A 20,006-nucleotide genomic window follows, 5' to 3' on the forward strand; every position below is an offset into this window, starting at 1 on the left:
TGTAATTCGGATTTGCAGAATTAAGAAAATACATTTTGAGGAAATTCAGGAGGTAAAACTGTAAGTATATTTTATTTTGCCATTCTTATCACCAGCTAAAGAAGAGAGTATATGACTTGTCACTTGTATGTTATTTGTAAGGACCTTATCTTCAGTCTGTTATATAATGTAGCTAGCCTAAATCCGAAACATTGTATCAACGCGGAATGTGCCAAAACAGCTGGGTTTTTTTTTGCAGTCCACAAAACATGTTTTAGTTCATTCAGAAACAAATTTAAACAACCACAACGTAAAGAGCCTCTTACGCGAGTGTACATGATTTGTGTACAAATCAAAAGTGCTGGCGTCTGCGTCCATTGTTTGTTTACAATAGAAAGTAGTTCCTTTATGCACGTGAATGCTATATGTGTATTGTCTCACGAGTTCAGTATCAGGTAATATTGAATGATTCTGACAATGTAAAGTTAACGGGGAAAAAAAATGAGCATATAATAAATTTTAATATAATCTGGTAATCTTTTCTAAGTTGTAATGTTACAAAACAATCTCCAATCTTCACTTTCATTTCATCATTTATAAAATATCTTTACTGTTTGCATGTGTTTGTGTGTATATATATACATATATATACCCAAAAAAAATTATATCGGTGGGTGTGTTCAATAAATTGTTATTGGGTTCTGAAAGGCCATAACCATATCTAAGGGTGCCTTTCCCCAGTGCCATGTATGTTTTAATGGAACACTGATTATATTGGCTATTTAATAAACACCTTATATATCTTGGATATTATTAATAGAACTTATAATTCCCTTTATTTCAATGTATGCTTGAAGGGTGGAATTTGGGTTATAGAGAATACAGCTAGGCCTTACTTCAGATGTGCACCTATAAAACAAACTACTAGCTCTGCTTAGCCATTTTCACTAATTTAGCAGTAAATTGTAAAAAAAATATAAAAAAGTTGATAACCTTTTTTTATGGTTTCTATATTTTCTAATTCATTCATTGAAGCTGTTATTGTCTAGTTTGGCAAATTTTGTGCTAATAACAGTGTACTTAGACTAATTCAGGCTGATTTTTTTTAACACATCATAACAGCCATTTTGGTTAGCTGTGTGCTTAGATCATGTACAATTTCCTTAAAAACAATACAGCCACAGTACATGAAAGCAACATAGATGTATGCCAACATTAACTCCACTTTGCATGGTGCAAATGCAAACATCCTTAACCTTACACCTGTCACTATTTCAGAAAACTTTATTATATGTAAAGAGTACCCCCAATATGCTCTTTCTAACAGCAGATAAATAATACTGAGGATCTATCATGAGGTATATTTGGGATTAATTAAGGCCAAAACAAAATGTGTGTTTCTTATTGCATTGGTTTTATAATTAAGGTAGGCAGTTTTTTTTAAACATTATATATATTTATAATGTTTAGTATATATAATGTATTAAGTGCTTCAAGTACTGGGCAAAACTGACTCAGATGCACAAATCAATTTCAGGATTTTTTTTCTAATTTTTTTTTTAACTCTGGGGGAAAAAGTGCCATGATCGGCAATGAAAAGCGAATGTTCTGCCAACCTGAAACCCATATTTTTTTTTCCTAATTGGTTGAAATACTTCATAATTTACAATCCTGACTGAATCAATAACAAGATAAAGCAATGTTAGCATTGTTGTTGATAGCAACTGGGGCTCAGTGTAAACATGTCCACAATAGTAGGTCACATGCAATGTCATCATTTTCTTAATTCTAAAATTCCCCCAAGCTTATCTTTTTGATTCTAAATAATATTTTTTGTTATAAGCTAAATGTGTAAATGATCGCAAAATATGAATAGCTTGGTCAGCTGATGGGAAATTTGTCATTCTTGACATATGAATATCATGTAAAATTGAAAAAATGAACTATATTTTCAAATGAATGTCCAAATAAGAGTATTAAGCAGATGGTAACAAATTTGACCTCAAGTGATATAGTTTCAAAAACTTTCTGATTTTATTACGTCTTCAAATAGTCTCAAAGTCTCCAATCACTGAAAGAATTACCCATATAATATTTTCATATACAGTCTTATTATATCAATTGCAAGAACTCACTGTCTCCAAATCCTCCAGGTGGTACCTGTCCCCCTCCTGCTGACTTCAGCAGGCATTCATATCCAGGACTAACACTGTACAAGTCCTGAAAAGCAAGATACCATAACAAAATCAAATCTTCCAAATTAGATCAAACCAAAAAAGTTACTCACACCTAGTTTAGAAAAAATTCAGTATCCAATACATTAATGACTGCTTCTTGAAATGGCTTTTTTTTAGAAATGCTGGAAACTCCATTTCAACGTAACATTAGCAACTACGGTTGTTCAATGCGGCTGTCTCAAAATAATATTTCTATTTCTGAAGGCAAAACTTTGCTAGGTTGCTGAGTGAGTTTGTTCATAAATGCTGAGATAATTAGAATGACAGATCAAAATTAATTAGCTGGATTTTGTAATGTGATTTGATGCAATACTTCATTTTAACACCTGAATAATTTGAACTTGTTAATGCTGAATAGCTCAGATTAAATCTTGGAAAAAGTTCAATCTATAAGACTGCCACAGAAACAAAGTCAGGAAAAAACAAAGTCAGGAGACATCTTAGTGATATATTGGCATCATGAAAATCAAAGTCATTTAAAGATTCATCTGAGGAAAGCTGAATGCCAAATTTAATTTAAATCAAACAATCCTTGATTAAGTTACACTGCAGAAATGAAAAGTCAGAAGGACAGTCAATAATTAAGGGACATAACTCTTGTAAACAATGTTGTCGAATGCAGTTATCTTGCAGAAACCAAATTGTTGATGGACACAGATATGGATGGATTAACCAACAAACAAAGTGATTATTGCTGGATTCAACCGACTTTGTCAAACAGGATCGTAATACAAATGAAACCTGTCTCATTTCAGTTTCATTAAATTAAACAAGAGATCACATTTAGTTGCCAAATATCACTTACAAACATTTGGGATTCTATACCAGATCATGATATTATACTACATCTTATAATATATATTAGAGTACAATTTTATGGTTCAAACATACATGATATTAGTTATGCTGTATTTTGAGAGGGTGTACACGATTTTACCACCACCCTACTAGCTTCCTTGTATCCTGTGGCATCAGATAAAAGTTAGGAGGGTGGTAAAATCCTATAAACACTTTCAAAATGCAGTGTAATGAATTTATGACCCCATAGCACTCTTTTTTCCTTCCCTGATGTAGCAATAAATCTTTGCTGAAAAATGATCTGAATCGATCCAATCTTGCATCAATTAAATATCAGGTAATTTCTTATGTCCTGAATGGAGGCCTGATAATTTGTTACATGTGATATATTTCCAAGACTATGTGCTTCCTCAAAGTCAGAGGACAGCTGAAATCATTAAAAGTAACTTCCTTCCTTTGAAAGCAACAATGCTCATATTAGATCCTTCATTTGTGGTTGATTTTGAAATAAAAATAAAAAAACTGTGGTAGACTGATATTCATCAAAGATGGACAAACAACGTTTGATTGGGTCAAGCCCGATTTAAGACACGGTTAATTTCAAACTCTCTGAAGATTGCAATTATTGATAGGCATCTTTAAAACAAAGAAGATTTTCTCAGAATGACCTTACTGACAAGGAACCAAACCTTAAGGATTTTACATTTGTGTAGAATTTTTAGGAATCTTTGACCTTACTGACAGGGAATCAAACCATAAGGATTTTACATTTGTGTTGAATTTTTAGGAATCTTTGACCTTACTGACAGGGAATCAAACCATAAGGATTTCACATTTGTGTAGAATTTTTAGGAATCTTTGACCTTACTGACAGGGAAACAAACCTTAAGGATTTTACATTTGTGTTGAATTTTTAGGAATCTTTGACCTTACTGACAGGGAATCAAACCATAAGGATTTTACATTTGTGTTGAATTTTTAGGAATCTTTGATCTTACTAACAGGGAAACAAACCTTAAGGATTTTACATTTGTGTAGAATTTTTAGGAATCTTTGACCTTACTGACAGGGAATCAAACCTTAAGGATTTTACATTTGTGTAGAATTTTTAGGAATCTTTGACCTTACTGACAGGGAATCAAACCATAAGGATTTTACATTTGTGTAGAATTTTTAGGAATCTTTGACCTTACTGACAGGGAATAAAACCTTAAGGATTTTACATTTGTGTTGAATTTTTAGGAATCTTAGCCAGATAGCAGATAATAGAGAACATGCAAATGATCTGTGAGGTTTTATATCAAATATTTTTCGACAAGTCATAGATTTTTAAATTCTTCTTTTGCTTATCCAACTCATGCTTTATTTTTATCTAATCTGGCAAAATGATCATGGGCATATTATAAAACAATTACACTGTCATCTTAGTTCCTGTGTTGTTAATTACATCATTATTATGTGGTACTGTAGATAATTTCAATTCTAGAATATTTCTATGCTTCTGTAATGCAAAGCAATTTTTTCAACACTTAAATCTTTTTTAAATATCACTGTGACCTCACCACTGAGTATTTATATTTGCTTAACTTATGTTGAAAATATTCTAAATATCAAAAATATTTAGAAAAAGATTTTCAATAAATAATTAACACATTTCGAATCAAGAGAATGCAGGCATCCATTTTCTTTATATTTATGCAGTTGCTGTTGATGGTATTCATACAATCCATAAATATCTCACCTGATTATCATACAATCTGTCCAAAATTCTGTACATACTATGAGAACTGCAAATAGCATATCATATGCACTGACTACTTACTAATCAAATACCTAAAGATTTCCCGAAGGGGTAATCAATATCTTTACATTGTTAATAACATAACAAAAGTGAAAATAACTTGCCGGATTTGCCAGACCAAAGTGTACATCTCCTGGAACCTCTTCACTACACACAAACAGATCATTTTCTTTGGTCTACAAATAAAAATAGACTATATTATTATTACATAATGCCAACATGAATAAAAACTATTTTACACACAATATAAACTGTTAATTGTAATTACGGAACTCTGTTTTTAATAGATATGATAATCAAAAAAATATAATCGACAAATCAAATTTTACTCATTTCAGATTACAGTTTGAATGTAGCATCTAATTTTCCCAAGGATGAATTGAATGATACACAGCATTATCAAAGGTTGAAATACCATAGTTTTTATGTATTTATTCAATGAAAATGAAATAATGTGATAATAAACATCATCATAAAGAATTTAGGTATTTATGATAATAGATAGTTTATAAGACACTATTTTTTAATTCAGCCATCTCACAGGGATCAATATAAATTCTGCACAGTAGTAAATTTCTGACATAGTGTTACGAGTCTATGCTCTTAAAATAAGTAACAGAAAAGAGTGAAAGACAAGCTTTGTAAAATTTAACAAACATAATTTATTTCCCTAGAATACAAAATAAAAATGAGAAAAAAAAAAGTACTTACAGTACTGTGAATTAAATTCCAAAGTAATCCAAGAAAACTCAGTGCAAGTCCTCTGTGTGTGTGTGTGTGTGATTTGGATTTTTAACGTAGCTTTTAAAAAAATCAGTAATATTGCTACGATGTCTGCAGTGAAACAGTTTATAGTGTTGTCTAGCACTGGGGCATCATGTCACAGACATGTAGCATGATGTCTCACCCAGTCACATTATCCTGACAACAGGCCGACCAGTCCTAACACTAACCTCTTAATGCTGAGCGCCAAGTGAGGCAGCTGTTAGTACCATTTTTGTAAGTCATTGGTATGACTCGGCCGGGTATCGAACCCACGACCTCCCGCATCTGAGGCAGACACTCTAACCACTAGGCCACCGGAGCAGTGTACAAGTCCTGAAGAAATCCAAAATTTAAGTCGATGACATGTCTGTGGTAGCTATTAAAGTGTTGATGTGTCAACAGTCTTTTGTTGAATCACAGAAATATAATTCCAGGTTTGAATATACTATAAATTCTAGTGAATATCTCTATCCACATAGCTGCCAACCTTTCAGGCTCGCAATTAGTGAAAATAGGGATAAAAATTAGTGAATCTGGACATGAATTAGTGAAAAATACCATGACAATAACTCCATCCACTCTGACCATCAATACTACACTGTATCAAGATTGCAATATAAAACTAAAACACTATACATATGCAAAAATATATCTGCATTTCTATTTATTATGGTATTCATAAACTTCACCTGTTCTTGTGGTTATTTATCAAGACATGATACTGTGGCAGACTTGAACTTCCTCAACAGCTTGATCGTAAATTTGTTTTGTAAACAGTTCAGACTTTTGCCTGCTGGTTGATCTTGGGGACTAAAATTGCTGACAAATTTTCTGCAGCTGCAGGAGGCCCTAAAGTCTGTCTTATTTTTCCTCACTAGAGAAAATACTCTTTCACTGTCACTGTTGCTATGAGGAATGCACAGGAGTTGCAGCACTTTTGGTTCTTCCACAGGAAAATTTGGAAGCAATCTTCGAGTCAGGGAACATTTGTCGGAACAAATGTTTAGCATAGTCTCCAGCTGATAAAGGTAGATTGTGTTCAACAAGAAAACTCACAAATAAAGCTTCAGTGTTGGTAGCCTGCAGGTCTTCCATCAATAGCTTAAAATATTCCAGAGCTGAAATCTGCAAATTCTTAATTTTCCCAAGTTCTATGTGGTTTTTTTGCAACCGATGTGCTTCCTCACATCGTCTCTCCCACAGGGGCTCGTTACAAAGAAAATTTGGAGTATCTATCCTTGAATCAAGGGATGGAGGTTCTAACCTGTAACAATATTGTTACAGGTTAGAACCTACATCCCTTGATTCAAGGATGGATACTCCAAATTTTCTTTGTAACGAGCCCCGTGGTCTCTGCCACCATGCCCAATACTAAAATTTGTGGCACACTGTGTGCAAAAAGCATGATGTATATCAATGTTTAATGGCAGAATGCACAGCCAATTTTTGATATATTCCAAATTAAACTTCACTTTTTGAGCAATACATTTCTTTTTCCTTGGTGGTGAAGACATTTTCAAGATCTTACATGCGATGCTGAACGGTAAATCAAATCAGTGTTGGTGATGCATGCGCGGAGCAAACTTCCGGTTAGGCCCCAGTTTCTCTCAAAAGCATTTGTAAAACTACTCTTATACATATAGATTAAAATAGGCTAAAATGCTTGCTACCGGGTCAACTGTACCAATCAGCTGTAGTTCTACTAATATCACGACCAGCAGTATCGGACCGTTTTGGCAACTGCCAATATCATGACTAGTGCTTAATGGGAAATCGGTTATTTTAGTAAAGATTTAAAATAATTGAGAATTGTAGAATTCGTGAATTTTTGGCTTGCAACGTGAATCTCTGAATCACTGAAAAAGTCTTAAAATTCACACTAAATTCGTGAGGGTTGGCAGCTATGTATCCAAAAAATTTATTTGAGCACTCTTGTATTACCAGAGAAAATAATCACTTAAATTCCATAATTTGAGCAAAAAAGATTCCAGCCCAAAACTACTGGTCATAACATATAATATACAACTTGAAAGTGCAAGATGTTAAAGCATGAATGACCAAATCCTCACAATTACAAGATTATATAGTTCTCTACTTGACCTCATGACACAATTAGCATTTTCTAAAAAAAAACATTACCTAATGGAAAATAACCTTCTAGAATGATCCTGATGTTTACAAAATCAAAAACATAACCTATAAAATTCACTTAGGAAATTCTAAAACCGTTACCCAAATAAACATATTTAATACTTCTGTTAATAAAAATCCTGATATTAATCCCATACACTGGGAGAATAATTTAGCAAATTAATTACTTCTTTTATATAAAATGAAATTAAAAAAGTCAATCAGGTCAAGCAAAAATGAACCCAATTTTGGACAAGGTCAAGTCCAGCATACAATGTTACATTACAATAACATGCAATGAAATTTAAACTTAAAAAATAATAAAAAAATAATTAAATATATATAACAAATAGCTTCTGCCACTTAGTTTCAATTGCTTTATCCTAATATCAAACAGTTTACTCAAATGAATGCTCAATAACATTCTTGAAGAATTCGATACAGCTTGTAACCCACTACACATTCAAGCAGTCATTTTCACATAATAGGTGAATTACAGTTCTATGTCAACACAATGACACTGTTGTATGTATTAGAACTGCATGTAACAAAAGACATTACTATCAAATACAGAAACTGTCAATACAGCAATTGTGTCATGACAATGGCACTATAACATATATATTGGAACTGTATGTAACAAAAGACACATTACTACTGAATACACTAACATGTGTCATGACAATGTCACTGTAACATATATATCAGAACTGCACGCAACAACATACACATTACTGAATACAGCAATTGTGTTATGACAACAGTACCATCATATACATTAGCACTGCATGTCTGCCAATGTACAACTCATTGAGTGCAGTTTGTTCTTTTGGGCAGAGCACCATTTTTTCAGCATACGATGGCCAAGTATGTATGATGAATGAAGTACACAGGAAAACCCCAGGAAAACGCACTGACCCAAGGGAAGGTAATGACAAGCCTTCTCACATACCCACATTGGCCGAACACAGGACTTGAACCCATGTGGACAGAGGTGGGATGTCAGTGGACTGAAAAGGCGAGCACCTTAGACCACTTGGCCACCCAGTGACCAAAGTGCAGTTGGTAAAACACTTTTAATAACCTTATGATCAATGAAAGTGTCTAAGAGAATCAGACTTAGCTTTGTTAAAATTAAAGAATGCTGCAGGTTTCATAACACTCACTATATATCATATGTGCATGATTTTACATGTTTGTTCATTTTTTCCAGGGAATTCAAGCAGATGCATGTCCTGAATAAACACCAAGTCTGACATCATGTTAGGACAAATTATATGACGCAGAGTGAGATAGGAAAATAAACATTTTTAAAAGTAACCTGTCATGCAACAAGCCGTACCAGTGTTTTCTGTATTCTTGTGTGCCACAAGCCTTATCAGTATTTTCTGTATTGTGTGCTACAAGGCTTACCAGTATGTCCTGTATTGTTGTATTTTGCAAGCCTTACCAGTATCTTCTGAATTGTTGTGCCACAAGAATTACCAGTGTTTTCTATATTGTGTGCCACAAGTCTTACCAGTATTTCCTGTTCTGTTGTGTTCCATGAGCCTTACCTGAATTTCTTCATTGTTATGTGCTGCAGGTCTTACCATTATTTCTGTATTATGCGCCAACAAGCCCTACCAATGCTTTCTGTACTGTTGTGTGCCACAGGTCTTACCAGTGCTTTCTGTATTTGTTATGTGCCACAAGCCATACAAGTTTTTTCTATATTGTTGTGTGCCACAAGCCCTACCAGCATTTTCTGTATTGTGTGCCAGAAGCCTTACCAGTCTTTGTATTGTTGCATACCACAAGACCTACCAGTATCTTCTGTAGTGTTGTTTGCCACAAGCCTTACCAGTATTTTCTGTATTGTTATGTGCCACAAGCCTTACCAATGTTTTCTGCATTGTTGTATACCACAAGCCTTACAATGTTTTCTGTACTATTAAGTGCCACAAGCCTCACAGTGTTTTCTATAATGTTATGTGACAAGCCTTACCAATGTTTTCTGTATTGTTGTATGCCAGGTCAGTTTGATTCTTCTTGGCATTGTTGTAAGATTCTCCCATTGTTTGTCAATGTATGGGATGATTTCCTGTAATACAAAATAACTATTAATACAGATCTGCCATTAATGAAATACTGTGTACATGTACTGCTATTAATGAAATACCTTTTAATATCATTAACGAAATACCCTGCACAGCCATTAATATAATACTTAATAATGACATTGATGAATACTGTCATTAATGAAATTCACTGTATTGCCATTAATTAAATACCTTTTAATATCATTAATGAAATACCTTGTAATGCCATAAATAACAAAAATGCTGTCATTAATTAAATACCTTGTATTAATTAAATACCTTTAAATATCATTAATCAATTACCTTATAATGCCATTAATAAAATATACTGTACTGCCATTAATGAAATACAATAAAATGCCATTAATAAAATACCTAGTAATGTCAATAACAAAATACCTTGTAATGCCATTAATGAAATACCTTGTACTGCCATTAATAAAATACTTTGTACTGCCATTAATGAAATACTGTCATTAATGAAATACATTGTAATGCCATCAATAAAATACATTGTACTACCAATAATAAAATACCTAGTAATGCCATTAATGAAATACCTTTTAAGGTCATTAATTAAATATCTTGTAATGCCATTTATGATATACCTTGTAATGCCATTAATGAAATATTTTTATAATGAAATACCTTGTACTGCCATTACTAAAATACCTTGTACTGTCACTAATGAAATACCTTGTACTTGCATTAATGAAATATCTTTTAGCCATTGATGAAATACCTTGTACTGCCATTAATGAAATACTGTTATTAATGAAATACCTAGTACAGCCATTAATAAAATACTGTGTACTGTCATTAATGAAATACCTTGTAATTGCATTAATGAAATATCTTGTAGCCATTAATGAAATACCTGGTACTGCCATTAATTAAATACCTTGTAGTCATTAAGGAAATAATATGTAGTCATTAATGAAATACCTTGTAATGCCACTAATAAAATACCTTGTACTGCCATTAATGAAATACCTTGTACTGCCATTAATGAAGTACCTTGTACTACCATTAATGAAATACCTTGTACTGCTATCAATGAAATCACTTGTACTGCCATTAATGAAATACCATGTATAATGCCATTAATAAAATACCTTGTACTGCCATTAATGAAGTACCTTGTACTGCCATTAATGAAATATCTTGTACTGCTATTAATGAAATACCTTGTACTGCCATTAATGAAATACAATGTAATGCCAATAATGAAATACCACATAATGCCAATAATGAAATACCTTGTACTACCATTAATGAAATATCATGTAATGCCATTCATAAAATACCTTGTACTGCCATTAATGAAATACCTTGTGCTGTCAATAACGAAATACTGTTATTACTGAAATACCTTGTAATGCCATTAATGAACTACCTTTCAATGCCATTAATGAAATACCTTTATTATTGAAATACCTTGTACTGCTATTACTGAAATACCTTGTAATACCATTAATGAAATATCTTCTAATACCATTAATGAAATACCTTGTAATGGCATTAATGAAATATCAAGTACTGCCGTTAATGAAATACCTTGTACTGCTATTAATGAAATACCATTTACTGCCATTAATGAAATACTGTGTACCACTATTGTCAACTTGGAAAATATGTGTTTGAAAAGTTTAGAATTACACAATGATGGCAACATTATGTTCAGCTAAAATGTTTATAAATTATGCTTCAGTCTTAATGACATCCAGTTCAGTTTCAGAAACTGCAGTTTCAAACTGTACCATGGAGTCAATAATTTTCTGCAAGATCTCTCAACCTGACGTTACTGGGGGGAGGGGGATCAAGTGGTAGCTGCAATCATCTTTCCCACTGTAAGCAAGACTCAGAGTGACATAACATGACGTCCAATAAATTTAACTGCTGTCTTTCCTGCTGTTTTTCCATGCATGGCAACATATCTGAATATGTGTTATCTTGTATACTTCTGTATTTGCTGTCTGGACTGTTCCTTGGCCTAAAATGTATTTTGATTTGCTGGATGACATTTCCAGATATTAAAGGCTACAACATACAAACAAAAGTTTGATCATGCAGGTGTTCTACATAAACAGCATAGGCATATAAAAGCTTCTGATATACCCTGTAAAGTTAGTCTGGTTCCCTGACCAACTCCAATGAATCTAATATGAAACTCCAAATCTGAACAAATTCCAAACAAGCCAGTATCCATATGTGACTGTAATCTGCACATTTTTTGCATGTCCATCATCTTAGGATCATTTAAAAATTCAAAAGGGATGGCAGGTCTGCAAATACAATGAACCCAGTTCCAATGCAAGTCCCATCAACCTTTTTTGTTATAATTCATTTTTTTTAATAAACAGACAAAATGCATAGCTAATAACTTCATTCAGGTTTTATACAGCATTACATTATCTTTTATATACATTTAAATTTTTTTAACATATTTACCTTTTACCTCATAGGATTGATGCTTATGTTTATTCGGAAGAATTTATCTTCTGAGTTTTTTTGCAGTTTGTACCATTACATTTTTAAGAGCCATAATTTACAATTTAATAAATTTTTATCAACAAAAATGATATTTAACTATTTCATGCAGTCTATGTAAACCTGGTCAACAAGTCAAAATCTATTACTTTAGCTGGATTCTACATCACCACCTGAACAGTCTGAAGCAGTGAAATTACAACCAAAATCAAAAATCCTATCATAGAACTAACGCTTTATTAGCCAATAAGAATTTCCAGAAACTTGAGATAAGACTGTTCCTTCTTTTTAACTGAAAAGTGTTGAAAAGATTTTTCAGTATTCTTCTGCAATAATAAGGTTTTCAAATTAGCTACTGTTGTGAATACACTGGATATAAGATTGGCACTATTTACAGTAAGGACCAACTGGACATCATTAGAAGTCTTATGATGAAATTCCTATTGTTATACGACCATACATTCAAGAGAAGCAGCAATAACAAGATTCTGAAGATGACTTATGAGGTGACCATACAGGACACTAAATAGATATCATTTTCATTTCTGAGCAACTAGACACGATAAAAACTCTTTTGGTGAAAACTATATCGGTATGACTTTCTGTCCAGGAAAAGCAGCGATAACAAACTTTTTAAGATGGTGACCATATTAGATGTCAGTTCTTCACTATTTTATTTGGGGACCCGAGTGGCCGAGTGGTCTAAAGCGGTCCGTTACGGATCACTGCCATCTCACCTCTGTCTGCATGGGTTCGAGTCTTGGATTCAGCCAATGTGGGTATGTGAGAAAGCTTGCCAGTAGCTTCTCGTGGGTCGGTGGTTCTTTCCGGGTGTTTCCCGGGTTCTTCCTCCACCATTAATACTGGCCGCCATGTATAGCCTATCATGTGCTGAAAAATGGCGTTAAACCCTACAACAACAACAACTATTTTATTTAAGAGCAACCAGGCATCTTTTAGTGAAGAAGTCTTTTAGTGAATACCTCGTTATATAAGCATCCATTCAGAAGGAGTAATGATAACCAAATTTTCAAGATAGTTATTGTGGTGGCCATACTGGATGAAACTAACAGCATCATTTCCATTTCGGACCAACTAAACATCATAAGAAGTCTTCTGGTGAAGACTCATACTGAAATGACTTTCCAATTAGGACAATTAACGAAAACGAGATTTTCAAAATGGCTGCCATGGTGGTTATACTGGGCCCCAGATCAGCACCATTTTGACACAAGACAAAAGTCTTTTAATGAAAATTCATATTGATATAGCTATTCATTCAGGAGGAACACTGATAACAAAATGTTCGAGCTGGTTGCATTGGCAGCCAAACTGAATCTCTAAGCAGCGCAATTTTTATTCAGGACCAACTAGATTTAGGGATGAATGTGTGTGTAAAGTTTCATGGCAATCCTCCAGGTAGTTTATAGTAGTAGCTCTTCTGAGCTATGAACATTGAGCTAATTATAGAATAAACAAGCTTGATATCACCCAGAAATATATGTTAAGATTGTAAGACTTTCTTCCAATTAAGAATAAAATATGTACTTCAGGCTTTAAGGTTTATCATAAATCATCTGGAACGCTTTCTAACTCGAAATATGCAACAGAAATGTCAACACAAAATAAAGATAAATCCATGGTATGTAAAGAAGTCCTGAACTCTTTAGTTCAATACAAAATCAGACATACATTATAGGGTATTAGTGAGCATTAAAAAGTCGAATGCTATAATAATGATGTAACATTTAGTAACTTTGTAACATACATAATTATTTATGATACCCACCCCATCTTTTGAGAACATAGTCCTTGTTTCTCCCCGTGCTTTGGCCTGGTAGGTGAGATTTGCCATTGCTGTGTAACAGATCTGTGAAAAGCCTGAAATAAACAACAGCCAGCCATCAACAGTTTTCTACATACCTTGCTTGTTTGAGTTTCTGACATTAGATTTTCTGACAATATGTCTTTTCTTTGTAGAGTATTGTAACTCAGCTTTTGAAAAAGTGTTCAGTGCTTAAAACAACACATTTAAAAATGTATCATAATTAAGAGTTCCTGTCCTAGACACCCTATGACTATCATTCTTTGTCCTTTCATTTATCAGATTCAAAGAGAGTCACAAATTTATGTGTCTTTAGATAATGAAATTTATTCTCAAAGAGCAAAAATGCCCTTCCCTTCAGAGCCTTTAAAACCATCAGATGAATGTGAAGGTGCCATTCCAACAGAACCAAAATATATCAATATTATCAGGATTCAGACCACAACACCAGGAAAGAATTAAAGTACACCGCTCCCTCGATAACTCGCGCCCGGATAACTCGCGATCCCGCTTATAACGGGTTGTCCATCTTGGCTCCCAATTTTTTCCAGAGAAAATGTATTTAAAATATCTTTAAAATATGCTGAACATCAAAAATTATGATAAGAATTGATAATTAAACCTTGATATATTGCTCGTTTTATCATCGAAAATGGTGATTAATGCCCGTAAAAATATAATCCATATTTTGAAATTTGAAAGTTCTTAAATAAGAATTAATTTCAGAGATCTCGAAAACGCTTAATTACGCGTATTTGGATGCCAATTTTTGATCTGGGATGCAGAAAATCACTGAGGCGGGAGTCCTCCGTACGCATGTAATAGGTGCGCTGGAAAATTCAAAGATTGCCGGTCCTGTTTCAGCCACCTGCTTTGTGGGAAAATGTGTTGATCAGTTAACTGTGCTGATATTTACAATGACAGAATTCAGTGACTGAAAGACTCTTTGATGTACATACATGTTGCTATTTTATAAGAGTACATAAAAAAAAAGAACATGATGCAATAGCTAGGCGGCTAGTTCAAAGGCTTTGACTGATGGCCGGGTGAGAAAATGTACTGATATTTAGTGATTGAATTCAGAGGCAGAAAGATCCAGTTTTAAAATCCTAGCGAGACCTCTGTTTCAAGATATCATATATTATGTAAGTTTTAATGATAAATAGTTGTCAGTATACTGTAAATAAACAGTCTGGTGAAATAGCGATCAATGAAAACTTCTGGTAAATGCTAACAGGTGGCAACAGAGAATGAAATAAACACCAATTAAACATCTTCCTGTGTGAAAGTCACGTTCTAATCCTTTAATTCCGTTTCAGTGTAAACATTATAATCACAACATATTCTGTTCACTGAAAACATGAAAAAGAGTCAATCGACCGTCACATTGAAACCCGTGAGTACTTCTGTGAGAACCTAATTACATGCCGGCTTTGTTTTGATCAACAACTTGGGGAAGTGTTTGTTGCATTAAAAAAAATCGATTACAAGAGACCTGGGGTGCTGGATTAAGGGTCTTGGAGCTGCCTTTGATGTAAAGCAAAACAGTAACAGAGACAGCGACAATGATAGCGACTTCGAAGGTTTCAGTGAAACTGATGTCATTAATGCCAAGGCTGTTTAGGAGAAATTCATACAGACTCATGGTCCTGACGTGGGCGTTTCTATTGATGATATGGAGGAGTGGATTTGTGCTGACAATGATTGCCCCACAGCCGAATACATGTCAGATGAAACAATAATTAATTCTATAACAAACAAATTTGCAGCAGAAGACAATTCTAACTGGAGTACCACAAGTGTTAAAAGTGATGCAGATGCAGATGTTGCACCACCTCCCCCCTCTGCACAGGAAGCAATCCAATATTTTGATATTGCCATAAGGTGGCTGGAGACCCAAAATGTTGACTACGTAAAGCTCATGCAGTTGAGAAATCTGAGGGATTTTGCTCGGCACCAGAGAAACCAAGGAGTAACACACACAAAAAAAATTAATTGATTTTTTCAAAAAGTGAATTGAATTTTGTCAAGCGTGGCACAAACGGCAAGTATTAACTTGTTCTAATTTACGCTGTTTTAAATCTGTAGACCAATTAAATATGTTAGTACTGATTAACCCATGTTTTTTGTTTTCCATTTTACTTCTATCGCATTCAAATCTATCTATCTATCTATCTATCATTCGATCGACACTGTTTCTCCAAAAGAGTCGATCTTTTGTATATAAAAAAACGTCTAATTTGGATCAAACAAGAAAACTAGAATGTATCCAATTCAACATAAAAATTAGTAACGTAGTACACAATGTGTGAAGTGGTGCACATGTTAAGCGAACGGAAACCACGTGGAATAATGTTTTCGATGATTGCCTCAATATACTGTAATTTATCCTGAAATTAATGTTGCCCTATGAGGAAATAATAAATAAAGTACACCGTTATGAAGAGATATTTATTCACAGTTAATATCAGCACGATTATAAAGTGAGTATTCAACACTATAATCTGCCTACCCCCCCCTTATTTTTCCATTATGTCGTCAATCACTTTATTGGTTTTGGGCTTATTTTATAGGTCCCTCAATAACTCGCGCCTCACTTATAGTGCAGTCGATGTTTCTGGACCCCGATGTGCGCGAGTTATCGAGGGAGTGGTGTAGCTGGTAAACACAGGTTAAAGAATGCTCCAGTGACCTAAGTAGTCAGGCATCTGCCTTGGATCCGTGAGATCATGGGTTTGAACCGGTTGACCTGGTGTCAGGATAATGTCACTGGGTAAGACATCATGCTACATGTCTGCGGCATGATGCATCAGTGCTAGACATCACTATAAAATGCCATACTGCAGACATCGAAGCAATATGACCCAAACTGTTAAAGCTACTTTAAAAATCAAAAAACACAAAAACACAGGCAAAGGACCTCGTTCAAATGAAAATAAAAGTAGAAAATCCTTCTGGTTTTCATGTTCAACTTACTTGCTTGCTTTTTGTTGAAACTTTCAAGACCATTAGGGCCGCATCGTCTACAGGAATATATGTAATTGCACATGAAAGGTATACAGGTGCTGAAAAATAACATAGATTCTGAGTATTAGCCATAAAACCTTTATATTTCCTGTGCTGAATATGCAAGACAATCAAACCTAACACTCAGTATAGCCATAGTTTCATTGTATCATGTTATCTGAATCAGCTGGTAGTTGTTGCTGCAATAGGGTTTAACGCCATTTTCAGTACAAGATAGGCTATACATGGTGGCCAGTATCAATGGTGGAAAAAGAACCCAGGAAAACCCCAGAAAGAACCTCTGACCCACGAGAAGCCACTGGCAAGCTTTCTCACATGCCCTTGTACATTGGCGGAACCTGAGTCTCGAACCTATGCAGACAGAGGTGAGATGGCAATGATCCTTAACGGTCAGTGATTCAGACCACTCAGGGCCCTCAACTCAGTTGGTAGACTCATAATCAAATGACTGAGGAGTTAATACATACCCAGGCCAGACAAATTTTAATATACACTGGTCTATGTCCAAGTGCTGTTTAGCTAAGCTAGTTATAAGTGTAAATGGATGAACAAAAAAGATATTATCATAGGGCTCCCTCATCTCAATGCTTGACTATAAAGGGTGATTATTACACATCTTCCTCATCTCAATGCTTGACTATAAAGGGTTATAATTACACATCTTCCTCATCTCAATGCTTGACTATAAAGGGTGATTATTACACAGCTTCCTCATCTCAATGCTTGACTATAAAGGGTGATTATTACACAGCCTCCCTCATCTCAATGCTTGACTATAAAGGGTGATTATTACACAGCCTCCCTCATCTCAATGCTTGATTATAATGGGTGATTATTACACATCTTCCTCATTTCAATGCTTGACTATAAAGGGTGATTATTACACAGCTTCCCTCATCTCAGTGCTTGACTATCAAGGGTGATTATTACACAGCCTCCCTCACCTCAATGCTTGACTATAAAGGGTGATCATTACACATCTTCCTCATCTCAATGCTTGACTATCAAGGGTGATTATTACACAGCCTCCCTCATCTCAATGCTTGACTATCAAGGGTGATTATTACAGGCTCTCTCATCTCAGTGGTCTACTCTAAAAGGTGTTTTTCTCTAATGGGTGAATTTTATAGGGCTTCCTTCATCTCAATCCTTGACTTTAAAGGGTGACTTTTATAGGACTCCTTTATCTCAGTGCTGGGCCCTAAAAGGTAAATATTATAGGGTTCCCTGACCTCAATACTGGGTACTAAAAGATATATTCATATAGTCATATCCTGTCTTTTCATATCAAGTTTAACCCTCAACCTTAAAGAATAGTGGATCTTCACAAACACATTAATGTATTAAAAACTACACAGAAAACAATAGTGGAGCTCAAAAACCAAAATCAATTTCTGCTGAGATCTCAAAAAAGATGACTCCTGCATTTCCGCTATGTTCCTGTAGATACATGAAGAAAAAGCATTGTTGCCACTGTCAGAATTTTCAATACTTATACAGAATTATGCTTACCCTATGTAACAGCTGGTACATTCTGCATGGAACCAGTTGGAACATACACTACACTGAATTTCAACTGCTCCAAGGTTTCTCGCCTTACCACTGGAAAGCAAATGCATGTTAGTTCTTGGTAAATTTTCCTGTATAATGTATATCACAAAATTCATACAATTTTAATAGTTTTGTGTGCATCTTTTCACAAATAGTCTAAATGTAAAAGCATATTTATTTAAAATATGCTACATATATAAGTAATGAGCATTCATATTCTATACAAAACATTGATATTATTTATATGCAGAATCTAAATTTATATGACACATCAATGTTTGTGTTCTAACTGGATTATGTACACGGAGGAAAAAATGTAAAAATGAACTCAGATTTGTAACAAATTTTCAGTAGCATAATGTAAACCTAACATACTTGCCATTTTCAATGGGATAAAAAAGAACTGAATAAATGTAAAACAGTAATAACCTTGAATGCCTATAACCTTGAATGCCTACCTTCTAATAAATACTTAAAATTATACTGTAATGTCCTTATAATACAAATAATTTCAGTTTAATGTTGTTTTTTCTGTATTTTTCATAGTACACGTATAAACCATCAGTTGATGTATCAGACAGCAAATAATGTTTTATGGATATTACTAATAATGTAAGCTGTGTGATATGGCAAATGACAGTTTATACAATGGTAAGTCCTCAATAACAACATTAAACTCTTACATTTTCAATTCTGAACTAATGATTCCTGTGTGTTTTTTTTAAATCTGTGTTCTTTTCTAACCTTGAAAAGCCTGTCATATAAGAATATTCACCTATGGTGAATCTGATATTTTTAGCATGAAAAGAAATTCCACAATCCCCTATGCTAATCAATTTTCATGTATGAGCAATCAGAGCAAAATCTTGAATTGCAAAGTTTTTTTAAAAAAAGGAAGAAAAAGTATTTGAAATCCTAAAAAAACCACCAAAATTATGAACCCAATTTTCACTGTCAGCCATTCATTCAAAATTCTGTGTTACAATTCTTATTAGCAGCCTTCCTGGATCAATCCAACTCTTGGAAAAGTCAACCCAGTCAACATTCAAGTCTGAAACTCCTTCTGATTAATGTAATGTATATGGTACCCTCTGAGTGGTAGTGTTTTGATTATTACCTTGAAAAGGATAAAACTTTTCTTTAAATATTTAATGCGTGCTTGTGTTCTTCAGCATACACTACTGTTCATATCTGACAATCTGTTAATCCACTTCAAGTGAAATGTAAAGTTAACACCCATTTATTATAATAGATTAGCCATTAAAACAAATTCAATAAAAAAAGAGGACTGTAGCTGCAAACAATGAATGGTTGCAGTTTTC

The 20,006-nt window shown here is 34.0% G+C and overlaps 1 protein-coding gene across 2 annotated transcripts in view; it reads right to left on the reverse strand.

Moving 5' to 3' along the window:
* Positions 1-20,006, reverse strand: part of LOC149805991 (set1/Ash2 histone methyltransferase complex subunit ASH2-like) — a 172,536-nt gene that overhangs the window by 138,137 nt on the left and 14,393 nt on the right. For both annotated transcript variants that reach the window (XM_089950800.1, XM_089950801.1), the window contains exons 4-9: positions 18,646-18,735; positions 17,083-17,171; positions 14,071-14,162; positions 9,698-9,793; positions 4,920-4,991; positions 2,115-2,199 (exon numbers count right to left, since the gene is read on the reverse strand). In XM_089950800.1, coding sequence (XP_089806926.1) covers positions 2,115-2,199; positions 4,920-4,991; positions 9,698-9,793; positions 14,071-14,162; positions 17,083-17,171; positions 18,646-18,735 — 524 coding nt within the window. The remainder of the gene's footprint in view (positions 1-2,114; positions 2,200-4,919; positions 4,992-9,697; positions 9,794-14,070; positions 14,163-17,082; positions 17,172-18,645; positions 18,736-20,006) is intronic.

This window comes from Sinohyriopsis cumingii, chromosome 2 (assembly GCF_028554795.1).
Source record: "Sinohyriopsis cumingii isolate HCF-2022 chromosome 2, ASM2855479v2, whole genome shotgun sequence".
Taxonomy (NCBI): Eukaryota; Metazoa; Mollusca; class Bivalvia; order Unionida; family Unionidae; genus Sinohyriopsis; species Sinohyriopsis cumingii.